Below are 14,538 nucleotides of genomic sequence, written 5' to 3' on the forward strand. Positions count from 1 at the left end.
CATGTCTGACGTAAAAACATATGAATGAAATCCATATAGTTTTTGAAAAAAATAAAAAGGACCGTTGCTTTATTGACAGACCTCGTATACTGTAATACACAACAGATCAAGTGTACATGGAAAATCAGCTTGGGAATCTTTTGTTTTTCACTTCACTGTGACACACTGTAGTGTCAGACAATTAATGTCCTCAGTTCCCAAACGCTTACTGAGTGTTGTTAGAAGGAAACAAACATACATACCACTATCCCAGCTTTTTTGAAACGTGTTGCAGGCATCGATTTCAAAATGAGCAAATATTTGCACAAAATAATAAAGTTTATCAGTTTGAACATTAAATATCTTGTCTTTGTGGTGTATTCAATTGAATATAGGTTGAAGAGGATTTGCAGAGCTTTGTATTCTGTTTTTATTTACATTTTACACAATGTCCCAACTTCACTGGAATTGGGGTTGTACCTTTTTTCTGCATTAGCAGCTCTTTAATTTGGGATTTTTGTGCCTTGCTGTAGTGTACTTTGTTGATTGGCATTTATTTTTTCATTATTGGAGTTTATTTTGTTACTTTCAATCCTGGAAAAGCTCTATGTAAGTGGTTATTATAATTCTTATTACTAATGTAGAATGTGATTTTTCATTATATAAGTCGCAAAGGCGTATAAATTCCAAAACCTCCCAAACTAGTAAAAAAATTTAAGTATATTCCACGTTTCACCTGCTGCAGCAAATACAGTGGTGTGAAAAAGTGTTTGCCCCCTTGAGATTTTACTTGTTAGAAATTTCTTAGGACATCAAGAAACAAAACAAAAAAAATTCAGGCTTTGTATATTACAATTTCTAAAAGTATGCCCTTTAAACTCACAGTGAAAAGTAATTGCTACATCATGAATTAAAAGAAATAAAAATCTAAAAGCCAAAATAACGGTGTGAATAAATAAGTGCCCACTTCGGTATAGCATCACTTTCACATCTCGTTTTCTTCGGACAAGTCGGGGGATGGATACATGAACATTCCCAAGACACTGATTATGTCTTGGACTTTATTTACATGAATTATGAAGAAACACAGACAGTATGGTACTCTCTGGTAAATCTGTGTGGCGGTGACAGTTCTCAAACCCTGAATGACTACATAAGAAGGAGATTAGAGAGGAAAGCCACCAAGACACCCAGATAACCCTGAAGAAGTTATAGACTTCTTCGGCTGTGATTGGAGAAATTGTGCATAGTGCTATTTGCTATTTATCTTTTTATACTATGCTGACTTCGCAGATGATGCTGTGGTCTTTGCTGAATCAGTGAATACTCTGATTGCATCACTTGAGAAGCTGAGTAAGAAATGGCCCCACCTTTTCTAAGTGCCCCGTGGGTGGTGTTGGATGTTCATAGGTGGCACCTGGACTCCGACATTCAGCCGCTGGTGTGAAGGCTGCCTTGAGTGTGCCATTCGGCCACAGTTTGACATGGCCGATGATTTTGTGCAGCTTCTTGGCCACAGCACCGTACAGTAGTGTTCAGAATAATAGTAGTACTATGTGACTAAAAAGATTAATCCAGGTTTTGAGTATATTTCTTATTGTTACATGGGAAACAAGGTACCAGTAGATTCAGTAGATTCTCACAAATCCAACAAGACCAAGCATTCATGATATGCACACTCTTAAGGCTATGAAATTGGGCTATTAGTAAAAAAAAGTAGAAAAGAGGGTGTTCACAATAATAGTAGTGTGGCATTCAGTTAGTGAGTTCGTCAATTTTGTGGAACAAACAGGTGTGAATCAGGTGTCCCCTATTTAAGGATGAATCCAGCACCTGTTGAACATGGTTTTCTCGTTGAAGACCTGAGGAAAATGGGACGTTCAAGATATTGTTTAGAAGAACAGCGTAGTTTGATTAAAAAGTTGATTGGAGAGGGGAAAACTTAGACGCAGGTGCAAAAAATTATAGGCTGTTCATCTACAATGATCTCCAATGCTTTAAAATGGACAAAAAAACAGAGACGCGTGGAAGAAAATGGAAAACAACCATCAATATGGATAGAAGAATAACCAGAATGGCAAAGGCTCACCCATTGATCAGCTCCAGGATGATCAAAGACAAGCTGGAGTTACCTGTAAGTGCTGTGACAGTTAGAAGACACCTGTGTGAAGCTAATTTATTTGCAAGAATCCCCCACAAAGTCCCTCTGTTAAATAAAAGACGTGCAGAAGAGGTTAGAATTTGCCAAAGAACACATCAACTGGCCTAAAGAGAAATAGAGAAATATTTTGTGGACTGATGAAAGCAAAATTGTTCTTTTTGGGTCCAAGGGTCGCAGACAGTTTGTGAGACAACCCCCAAACTCTGAATTCAAGCCACAGTTCACAGTGAAGACAGTGAAGCGTGGTGGTGCAAGCATCATGATATGGGCATGTTTCTCCTACTATGGTTTTGGGCCTATATATCGCATACCAGATATCATGGATCAGTTTGGATATGTCAAAATACTTGAAGAGGTCATGTTGCCTTATGCTGAAGAGGACATGCCCTTGAAATGGGTGTTTCAACAAGACAATGACCCCAAGCACACTAGTAAATGAGCAAAATCTTGGTTCCAAACCAACAAAATTAATGCCTCACAGATGTGAAGAAATCATGAAAAACTGTGGTTATACAACTAAATACTAGTTTAGTGATTCACAGGATTGCTAAAAAAGCAGTTTGAACATAATAGTTTTGAGTTTGTAGCATCAACAGCAGATGCTACTATTATTGTGAACACCCCCTTTTCTACTTTTTTTATTAATAGCCCAATTTCATAGCCTTAAGAGTGTGCATATCATGAATGCTTGGTCTTGTTGGATTTGTGAGAATCTATTGAATCTACTGGTACCTTGTTTCCAATGTAACAATAAGAAATATACTCAAAACCTGGATTAATCTTTTTAGTCACATAGCACTACTATTATTCTGAACACTACTGTGCATCTTATAGGACTGCAGGCTTGATGGCTTGATTTGATATTTTGGTGAAAGAAAACCCTCCTCTGTCCCACTTCATCATGAAGTTGTATAACTGGGGATACAAAATTCAAAACATGCACTAATGCACAATTTCTCCAATCACAACAACAGAAGCCTGTAACTTCTTCTGGGTTGTCTGGATGTCTTGGTGGCTTTCCTCACTCTTCTCCTTCTTGCACAGTTACTCAGTTTTTGAGAACTGTCTAACGCACACACATTTACCATAGAGTGTCATACTGTTTGTATTTCTTCATAATTGAGGTGAATAAAGTTCAAGACATATTCAGTGACTTAGAAATGTTCATGTATCCATCCCCTGACGTGTCTGAAGAAAACTGGCAATTTAACTGATTATTTACAGGTATTATACCAAAGGGGCTGATTACTTATGCAGCCCATCATCTTGGCTTTTATATTTTTAATTAATTTATATCAACTTGTAGAGATTTACTTTCAGTTTGAGTCTGAGGAAGATGATTTTTGAACTTTTTATATTGAGAAGCCTGATTTACTTTTTGTATTTGAAATGCCATAAACAAATTAAAATGCATGAAATACCAAGGGGCTGAAAACTTTTGCAAGCCACTGTAGGCAATTGAGTATAAAAAAAAAAAATCAGAAAATGGGACACCAACTAATGAATCAATAATTCTGTGACTCATCAATTAGCCAAATATCTCTACATTGCCCTGGGAAGGCCTCGGGATCTCCCAGTCAGAGGTAGTAAATGTGGAATGGGAAAGGGATGTTTGGGGTCCCCTACTGGAGCTGTTGCCCCCCGCGCCCCACTTCCGGATAAGCGGTTGAAGATGAGTGACTGAATGCATTTAGGCAAGTGACAGAAAATTAGTCAACAACTATTTTGATAAACAATTGATTGCTGATGTATTTTATCAAGCAAAATTGTCAAACATTCACTGGCTTTTGAAATGTGAGAATTTGTTGCTTTGGTTTTACTAGAAACTGAATGAACTTTGAACAAGACAGGTGTCAAGGAAAAATCAAGACGCCTTTTTCAGTCGACTGCTTTGTGATATATTGATCTTCATTTTACACACACACACACACACACACACACACACACACACACGCACACACTAGTGCTGAGTTCTTGCTGTAAATGGTAAATGGACTGCATTTATATACAGCTTTTCCATCTGCATCAGATGCTCAAAGCACTTTACAATTATGCCTCACATTCACCCATTCACACAAACACACCGTTGTCAGGGTGCTGCCATGCAAGGCGCTCAGCTACACACCAGGAGCAGCTAGGGGATAAAGGACCTGGCCCAAGGGTCCTCAGTGATCTTCTGGTCTCAAGCCCAACGCTTAACCACTAGACCATCACCTCCCCTAACCACCTCCTCACCAAGCTCTAATTTGTCTTATTTCCTCTTTGATGCTTTCCTCTTAAGGGCGGCCTGGATCACCTTCTGGAAGCTCTCCTTGTTGTTGATGATGTTGTATGTTGTCAAACCCAGCAAAGCCTGATAATTCTCCTTTGAGAAGGTCATGTTTTTGGTGGTGTATGGAGAGCTGCTGCTGCTCACATCCACTTTACCAGCTTTCACTTCATTTTTAGTTTCACGCTTCACACCTGGAAAGTCACAACATAACAATGACATTTATTAAATAATGCACAACATATTTATTGATCTGCATGGAGCAATAGGTATACTCACTCACTCACTCACTCACTCACTCACTCACTGCAGTTAAGGGACGCGGAGGGCTGGAGCCTATCCCAGCAGTTGAAGATGAGTGTGTATGAGTGTGTGCAATTTTTCCATATGGATGACCAATCGATGCAAGTAAAAACAAAAAACAAACAACAACAAAAAAACCCACAACAAAACCTGTGTGGAAATGACAAACAAGTGTTTTGGTTTTTTTTTAAGTTGGATTCAATATTTGACATGAGTTGCAGGAATATTATGATTTACTGAAAAATACTTCACTTTGTTATGTTTATTACAGCAAATGAATTAAGATCATTTCAATCAAATAAACCAAGTTTATTGTACTTGACAAAAATAAATTTCAGGACAATGGTGAGACATCTGAGCCATTTCCAGTCTCCAACAGTGTCAAACATGGTTGTGTACTGGCACCGTCGCTCTTCAGTCTGACGTTCTCTGCAGTGCTGACAAATGCCATGGAGACATTGGAATCAGCTTCATGTATCGCACAGATGGCAAGCTGTTCAATCTCAGGAGGCTGATGATTGTGCCCTCAATGCTAGCTCCGAAGCTGATATGCAAGAAAGCGTCAAGTTTTCATCAGCCTGCTCCAATTTTGGCCTCACCATCAACACAAATAAGACTGAAGTCTTGTATCAAGCAGCCCCAGGGAAACCTTACGTTGAGCCCAACATCATAGTCAGTGGACAGAAGCTCAACATTGTGATCAAGTTCACCTACCTTGACCTCACCTACCTACCATGCCAAACAGCCTGAACCACTTTCACACAACGTGCTTCAGCAAAATCCACAACTTCAAGTGGCAAGACAGGATTCCAGACACTGAGGTACTCACGCAAGCAGACATGCCTAGCATCTGCACCATCTTGATGCAGACCCAGCTGCGCTGGGCTGGTCACATAGCCTGCATGCCTGACAGTCGGCTGCCAAAGAGACTGTTCTACGGTGAGCTCCAGCAGGGCAAACATTCCCAGAGAGGACTGAAGAAACGCTTCAAGGACACTTTGAAAGCATCACTGAAAGCATATGACATCAGCTCTGACTCCTGGGAGGTGACTGCCATGGATCGAACCAGATGGCACTCCTCAGTCCACAAAGGTGCCCAGTATCAGTACTCCTCAGGGAGTATCATTACTCCTAAGGGCTGTGTCCTCTCTCCTCTGCTTTTCTCCCTGTACACTAACTGCTGCACCTCTGATCACCAATCTGTCAAGCTTATCAAGTTTGCAGATGACACCACCCTTATCGGACTCATCTCAGATAGGGATGAGTCCGCCTATAGGCTGGAGGTCCAATGACTGGTTTTCTGGTGCAGCTATAACAACTTGGTGCTGAACACTGAGAAGACAGTGGAGATTATTGTGGACTTTAGAAAGAACACAGCCTCTCTCCCCTTCATTACCCTGGCAGACACCCCCATCACCATAGTGGACACCTTCTGTTTCCTGGAAATCACTCTAACCCAGGAGCTCAAGTGGGAGTCCACCATTACTTCTGTTGTCAAGAAGGCCCAGCAGAGGATGTACTTCCTGCAGCAGTTGAAGAAATTCAACTTGTCAGCAAGGATTATGGTGCAGTTTTACACTGCCATCATCAAGTCCATCCTCACCACCTCCATCACCGTGTGGTACGCTGGAGCCACCACCAGGTTCATACAGAGACTTCAGCGCATTGTACGCTCTGCTGAGAAGGTGATTGGCTCCAACCTTCCATCTCTTCAGGACCTGTACATCTTCAGGACACTGGGGTGTTCAGGTCAGATCAGAGCCGATCCTTCTCACCCTGGTTATAGCCTTTTTGACCTCCTCCCCTCAGACAGGAGGCTACGGTCCCTTCGGACCAGAACCTCCCGCCATAAGAACAGTTTTCCCCTCTGCCGTTAGCCTCATCAACAAGAACTTTTAGAACTCTAGATTGTTGCTATCTCCACTAACGACCCTGTGTTATGTACTCTGTTTGCATGGATCACATATATATATATATATATATATATATATATATATATATATATATATATATATATATATATATATATATATATATATATATATGTGTGTGTGTGTGTGTGTGTGTATGTATGTATGTTTGAGTGCATATATGTATATGTATATACATCTTATATATTTATCTTAGCTCATATACATTCTGTACATTTTGTAACATTGTTATAGTGTAAAGTTTTTATTATATATTATTATTATTATTATTGTTGATCTTCAACTCACCTCTGGCTGAGCTTTTCTAGCATCCATGTGGAGGTTGTACTAGAATGGGCAATGTTCAAAGCTTTCTTTGCTGAAGATGCAGCGAGGGCTGAAGGGGAAAATGGGGGAACCATTGAAACTGTCTACAGTAAGGATTAGACTCTGTTGACCCCAACTGAGGATGTAATCCAGATATGGATGGATAATCTGGTTCACTGCCTTCTCACTTCAGTATATAATCCTCCAGTAGATGCAAACGATGGCTGTGTCTGAAGATGGTAGTGCTATCAGTCTTTAGTTGGATGTTATGGACATTTGACGGTCCAATGCTTATAAAATCTACATGTTCATTAAGAGTAAAATAAAACTATATGGGTACAATGTGTAAACTCTGAAAACAGGGTATGTGGAGTGTTGCAAATGTCTCACTAACTAAAATCTGTCACTTCTCAAAACAAGCATCTTCATGTTTACTTTTAGTCCACTGCATTACTACTGTATATTCTGTGCCATTAAAGTTCACTATAATATTACGTCACTAGCATTCTTGTCCAAATCACCTTGTCTTACATCTGGACATCTGGGGTTGAGTAAAATCTCATCAACTTTCCAAATTGTAAGACATACTATGACACAAGGTGCAACAAAAACACAGGGCACTCACAATGTCTACGTTGCAGTTCATTGGACTGCCTTACCGGGACTTTTGAAGTTTTGGTACGTGATGTTAACCAGGGGGAAGTGAATCACTACTGGAGCTTTAGGATTGTCCTTATCCTCAAGGATGTAGATCTCTTTCTGAGGCTCCTTTTCCAGACTTGCAAAATCGGCTTTGGGAAAGGGGATATCATGATCCCGACAGTAAGCAGCTGTGTCCTGTAAGACCTAAGATATTCATTGAGAATAATGTTAAAATGGATGGGCAGACACCCATTTTAATGGATGGAAGTTTTGCAGTTTTTTATAATCCTTAGTTAAGATCTAATGCTGTTGAATTCTGACTACCTTGAAGACATGGTCTACGTCCCAAGAATAGCTCAGAGATATGATAATGTCCACGTCTCTCTCTGGCCTCAGCACTGGCACACAACCAATATTGATGACATGACCAGAATCAACCAGGCGCAAGGTACGGTCACTGGGTGTCATTTTGTTTGGAAAGGCATCTGGATGTTTGCCTGGGCAGAAAACAGTACAAGAGAAAATTAAACGTAAATAAAAAGAATAACTGTTGTAGTTACTGTACACAGTCAGGATGCTCCCATGCATAAATGTGATTATATAAATTAGCATAGAGCAGCTTTTTACTTTTGTTTCACCAGTTACAGCTTGATGGTCGTGTAGCACATATAAGTACTTTGTTAAAAGGAAAATGTGAAATTTCATCTAAGGTTGCCAGAATGTGCATAGGAGATTTAAACCTATTTGATGTAAACTATATACATCTAAAACAGCCAACTCTACCGTGAACCTTGTAACTGGTAAAACAACAGACAAAAGTTACCCTGTGCTCATTTTCATAAAAAGTCATCATTCTGGTGGTTATAGCAGAATCTCTATCATTTGCAACAACAGATTTACAGTGCGTCCAGAAAGTATTCACACTTCTTCCAAATGTTATGTTACAGCCTCATTTTTCCTTAAAAATTTTACACATAATGACAACATGAAAAAGCTTTTTTGAATTTTTTTTGCAAATTTATTAAAAATAAAAAACAAAGACATCACAGGTACATAAGTATTCACAGCCTTTGCTCAATACTTTGCTGATGCACGTTTGGCAGTAATTACAGACTCAAGTCTGTAATTGCTTTTAATACTTTGCAGCATCATCAGCTGATAAGCAAATTGTTTCAGATGACTACAGATCTGCTCATTGTGAAATGGTTTTATTCTTTTGAACAACTGGAGCCCTGAACATTAAAGGAAAAAAATACAGTCTCAGACTCCAGATTTATCAGTACAGGAGTACCTCAGGGTTGTGTGAGTTCCCCTGTCTTGTTTACTTTATATACTAATGAATGCAGCAGTTGTCTCCCCGGCAACCTCATCATGACACTGCCATCCTCAGCCTCTTGCACAAGGACAAAGATCCCTCATCTTATTTTACTGAGGTCTTTTGTTCAGTGGTGTGATGCCAATGACCTGGTTATAAATGTAAATAAAATAAATGAGATGGTTCTCGATCCTTAGTCTGTTGGGGACCTGACTCCAGTTCTAGTTCATGATGAAAAAAAAAATCTGTCAGGTAAGCTCTTATAGATATCTAGGTGTTCACTTAGATAATCTATTTAGTTGGGAAACCCATATTGATAATTTATGTGCACGTTTGCAGCAAAGACTGTATTTTTTACGTTGACTCAGGGTGTTTGGTGTTGACCACAAAGTCAGGTTTTTATTTTATTGGGCGGTGTTGGATTGGAGAGCATCATTAGATACAGGATGGCAGCATGGTATGGGAACTTATTGGTTCAGTTAAAATCAAAGCTTTCTCGTCTGGGCAGACTGCCATGACAGTTATGGGAGGACCAGAACCCTTGACGGACTGTTTCAAAGCTTAGCATACATAAACAATCAAATGTATATGTGCGGTTGTTTTAATTCTGATGTGTGCGATTATTACGTTCAAGTAGTAAGAATTGTGGATTCATTGCTGTATTTTTGTCTGAGGTAATTGGGTGTGATATGAATTGCCCTTTTATGGATCAATAAAAGTTGTTTGAATCTTGACTCTTCTCCCCCGATTGCTCAGTGTAGATGGGGGGACCTCCAGCTCCAGGAAGAGCCCTGGTGGATCCAAACTTCTTCCATTTAAGCTCAATTGCTCAATGGGACTTTCAAAGCAGCAGAACTGTTTCTGTACGCTTCGCCAGATTTGTGCGTCGAGACAATCCTGTTTCGGAGGATATTTTCAATTTTTCAATTGACTTCAATTGAAGTTTTAAATCACAACAAAGCTGCCTCAAGCTGCATCACACAAATAAGTTCTAACCTTACCAACCCCTAGACTAGAGCAAGCACACGTGACAGTGATAAGGAAGAAACAGTGTTGACATGCACTGTCATCTGTGGGACCTTATATTTAGACAAAATATAAAATGTGTGCCTTTCCAAACAGGATACACCTGAACTGAATTTTGAGCTTCATGGCAAAAGCTGTGAATAGTTATGTACATGTGATTTCTTAGTTTTTGTTTGTTTTTATAAATTTGCAAAAATCAAAACATTGTTATTTTGGGGTATTGTATGTAGAAGTTTGAGGGAAAACATTATTTTGTCCATTTTGTGATGCACTGTGAATACTTTCCAGATGCACTGTATTTAGAGATACAGTATGAGTATTTTTTTTGTGTTTCACACAGTATTCAAATAGTGTAAAACTCATCTAAACCGTTATTGTATATACCAGATATTCACACTCACTGAACAAAAGCAAAACTCCGAAATGCTTTTGTATGGTTTTTCGATGTAATAAACACCGTATATAATGGATTTTGTATAAAGGATTTTCACTCATATCGGACAAAACGCCCTGTCCGATTGCAATGCATTTTCATTAAAGCTAGGGTAGGTAACTCTGTTCAGAAACACTTTTTGTTATATTGGGTGAAATGGTCAGTCTATCCTAACAGTCATCAATACATTATGTATTCAGAAAAAGGAACGAAAAAAATCAGACGTCTGTAGCAGCTGTTGGATCGATAAAACTCCGACCAGTATAAGCCCCGTGGTGCGCTCTCAAAAAACCAATCAGATGCCTTCATGTCTAGTTCTTCCTGTTCACGTCACCGTGCTCAACACCCCCCTCAGTCCCGTCCCTCCTCCGCACGTGCACACTCATCTCATTTCACCAAAGAAGTTCACTTCGCCTAACAAGCTGCAGAAAGCATTTTGAGTCATCTAAAAAGGTAATTATTTGTCATGTTTACATTGTCATAGCTTGGTAAAACAGTTGTGTGTTCTTTCCTTCTTGTGTGCAGCTGTTAATGTATGTTTATAAATCAAATCAAATAAAATCAATTTTATTGATATAGCGCCAAATCACAACAAAAGTTGCCTCAAGGCGCTTTATATTGCAAGGCAAAAGCCATATAATAATTACCGAAAAACGCCAACGGTCAAAACGACCCCCTATGAGCAAGCACTTGGCGACAGTGGGAAGGAAAAACTCCCTTTTAACAGGAAGAAACCTCCAGCAGAACCAGGCTCAGGAGACAGCAGAGATCAATCACTAATGATTAAATGCAGAGTGGTGCATACAGAGCAAAAAGAGAAAGAAACACTCAGTGCATCATGGGAACCCCCCATCAGTCTAAGACTACAGCAGCATAACTAAGGGATGGTTCGGGTCACCTGATCCAGCCCTAACTATAAGCTTTAGCAAAAAGGAAAGTTTTAAGCCTAATCTTAAAAGTAGAGAGGGTGTCTGTCTCCCTCATCCGAATTGGGGCCTGGTTCCACAGGAGAGGAGCCTGAAAGCTGAAGGCTCTGCCTCCTATTCTACTCTTAAAAACCCTAGGAACTACAAGTAAGCCTGCAGTCTAAAAGCGAAGTGCTCTATTCGGGTGATATGGTACTATGAGGTCCCTAAGATAAGATGGGACCTGATTATTCAAAACCTATAAGTAAGAAGAAGAATTTTAAATTCTATTCTAGAATTCAATGAAGAGAGGCCAATATGGGTGAAATATGCTCTCTCCTTCTAGCCCCCGTCAGTACTCTAGCTGCAGCATTTTGAATTAACTGAAGGCTTTTCAGGGAACGTTTAGGACAACCTGATAATAATGAATTACAGTAGTCCAGCCTAGAGGAAATAAATGCATGAATTAGTTTTTCAGCATCACTCTGAGACAAGACCTTTCTAATTTTAGAGATATTGCGCAAATGTAAAAAAGCAGTCCTACATATTTGCTTAATATGCGCATTGAAGGACATATCCTGATCAAAAATGACTCCAAGATTTCTCACAGTATTACTAGAGGTCAGGGTAATTCCATCCAGAGTAAGGATCTGGTTAGACACCATGTTTCTAAGATTTGTGGGGCCAAGTACAATAACTTCAGTTTTATCTGAATTTAAAAGCAGGAAATTAGAGGTCATCCATGTCTTTATGTCTGTAAGACATTCCTGCAGTTTAACTAATTGGTGTGTGTCCTCTGGCTTCATGGATAGATAAAGCTGGGTATCATCTGCGTAACAATGAAAATTTAAGCAATGCTTTCTAATAATACTGCCAAAGGGAAGCATGCATAAAGTGAATAAAATTGGTCCTAGCACAGAACCTTGTGGAACTCCATAATTAACCTTAGTCTGTGAAGAAGAGTCCCCATTTACATGAACAAACTGTAATCTGTTGTGTGGGCCGCTGAAGAGGAGGTACTGCTGGCCCACCACCACCAGAGGGCGCCCTGCCTGGAGTGCGGGCTCCAGGCACCAGAGGGCGCTGCCGCATCATGGGAGTAATCTGGGTGACAGCTGTCACCCATCACCAAACACAGCTGTTTCCACTCAGCACCGAGGTATATCAGGAGGACGGCGTCTCCACCTCAGTGCCGAGATATCACCTAAGACCAAGGTAGTATTCTCTGCAGGTATACTTTGCATTATTAACTAAGACTGTCAAAACCGTTTTTCAGGACTGGTGACTACTAAGAACCTTATTCCTTGGATAAGTACTCACCTTCCTGCTGAACTTTGTCAAGAGGTGGAGGCGGCTTCTCCCCTCTCTGTAACTGGGTGCGTTCATCCACTCCTGTGTGTTGTTGCTCTCTCCTGCCAGCAGTACCGGATCCGACGAGCGGAGGCAGTGGCCACCTGGGAAGTCGGGACTTGGCGGTTCCAGTATTTCCAGGGTTCGGTGGCAGAGGAGATCTGGGTGGTTCCGGTTCGACTGAGACGGACGTCTCCTACCTTCGAGCCTGCCCACACGACACCAGCGGATTCGACCCTAAATTGTGTTTGTTGTATTACTCTTGCTTGTTCAGTAGTAAATCTTGTTATTTACTTTCTCCATTGTCCGTTCATTGTGCCCCCTGTTGTGGGTCCGTGTTCCAACACTTTCACAACAGTAATCTATTAGATAGATATAATTCAAACCACCGCAGCGCAGTGCCTTTAATACCTATGGCATGCTCTAATCTCTGTAATAAAATTTTATGGTCAACAGTATCAAAAGCAGCACTGAGGTCTAACAGGACAAGCACAGAGATGAGTCCACTGTCTGAGGCCATAAGAAGATCATTTGTAACCTTCACTAATGGTGTTTCTGTACAATGATGAATTCTGAAACCTGACTGAAACTCTTCAAATAGACCATTCCTCCTCCAGCAGGGGCTCCTGGGTAAATTCCCAGGATCACAAACACAAAACAAATGCATGAAAAATAAATAAATAAAAAATAAATCCCAAACACGTTCATCGTCTTTATAAAAAGCAGTAAATCACAATATTGATTCACAGTTTATCTCTGTATTCTATTTATAAGCACAGGAACAGCTCACTCAGTTGCGTTCAGTGCGACTGGTAAAATCTAAACCTCACTCATCGCGTTGAGCTTCCCCATCAAAGAAAACCCACGTAAGTTTTATCTTTACATATACACATATTTTGAGTTCAAGGTGCAACACATGGATGGTGTGGTAAAGGTTTACCTATTCAAACATGTTCTGTTATACCTTTACTGGGCTGTATAAAGAAAAATGTCCAATAAAAAAAAAAGATTTACATTTACATTACATATTTAAAGCAGACACACAAACTGTCGATTTACTCTACGGGAACTCATCCTGACAGATCACCAGCCTGACTGTTGCAGACATATAACAGATAGGAACTAACATGTATGAGGGTTTACAAAAGTTTTTGACCATGAAACTTGACCAGCAAAAAAATTGTTAGTGGACTGAAAGTTAGGGGAACTAAATTTAGCGGAAGCTAATTGGTCTGCCGATGGTTTTCAAAGTTAGCTGAAAAGCTAATATGCTAAAGAAAAAGTTAGCTTCGCTAATTAGTAGTTAGCGGATTAGTGGAACTGTGCCCACTACTGCATGATGTCCGGCACTTACTTAGGCAGGCACTTATTTTTTTCAGATGAAGTTTTGACCTGGTCATTAAATGAGGCAGGTCCTGATTTAGGATTCCCCGTAGATGTTTTGGCGCCTCCTGAGTGTAACTAATCCGTTACATACATACATTTTATACGTATAACAGATTTTGTCCATTTTATAAATATAACACATTTAGATTATAACAGAAAAAATTCACTGGTCCACCTGAATCCATTATATGTGAGTTTTACTGTAAAACATAAGGTCTTCGTTCTAACAATTGCTTAGGAATTCAACCTTTTTGAAGTAACAGCTTGTCACACTGTTGTCACACTGACTTCACTTGAATTGGCAGTTGCCATGTTGCATCATTCAGTATTTGTATCAAGTACTCTTCTGGTCTGTACTGGCCTCGACAAGCTGGTGGCATAGTGACCACTTGTGTCTTGCTGCTATACCCACTCTGACTGAAAAAGAAAGGCAGCTTGTCACTTTGCTTCTGTCACTTATACCGATTGTGACCAAGTGGTTTTTCACCACAGAAAACAAGATGTTTCCATTCATTATCTTACCTCATCTTGT

General features: G+C 39.9%; 1 protein-coding gene across 4 annotated transcripts in view; it reads right to left on the reverse strand.

Annotated features, from left to right (window-relative positions):
* Positions 1 to 4,234: 4,234 nt before the first annotated feature.
* Positions 4,235 to 14,538, reverse strand: part of LOC117523536 (cytosolic phospholipase A2 beta-like) — a 146,221-nt gene continuing 135,917 nt past the window's right edge. For 3 of the 4 annotated variants that reach the window (XM_034185097.1, XM_034185095.1, XM_034185096.1), the window contains 3 exons: positions 7,916 to 8,088; positions 7,609 to 7,795; positions 4,236 to 4,603 (listed from right to left, as the gene is read on the reverse strand). In XM_034185097.1, coding sequence (XP_034040988.1) covers positions 4,392 to 4,603; positions 7,609 to 7,795; positions 7,916 to 8,088 — 572 coding nt within the window. In that variant the 3' untranslated portion in view covers positions 4,236 to 4,391. Of the gene's footprint in view, positions 4,604 to 7,608; positions 7,796 to 7,915; positions 8,089 to 14,538 lie in introns of all 4 variants that reach the window. The other variant, XM_034185099.1, reaches the window with a different exon arrangement.

The sequence above is a fragment of the Thalassophryne amazonica genome, chromosome 13 (assembly GCF_902500255.1).
Source record: "Thalassophryne amazonica chromosome 13, fThaAma1.1, whole genome shotgun sequence".
NCBI classification, from domain to species: domain Eukaryota; kingdom Metazoa; phylum Chordata; class Actinopteri; order Batrachoidiformes; family Batrachoididae; genus Thalassophryne; species Thalassophryne amazonica.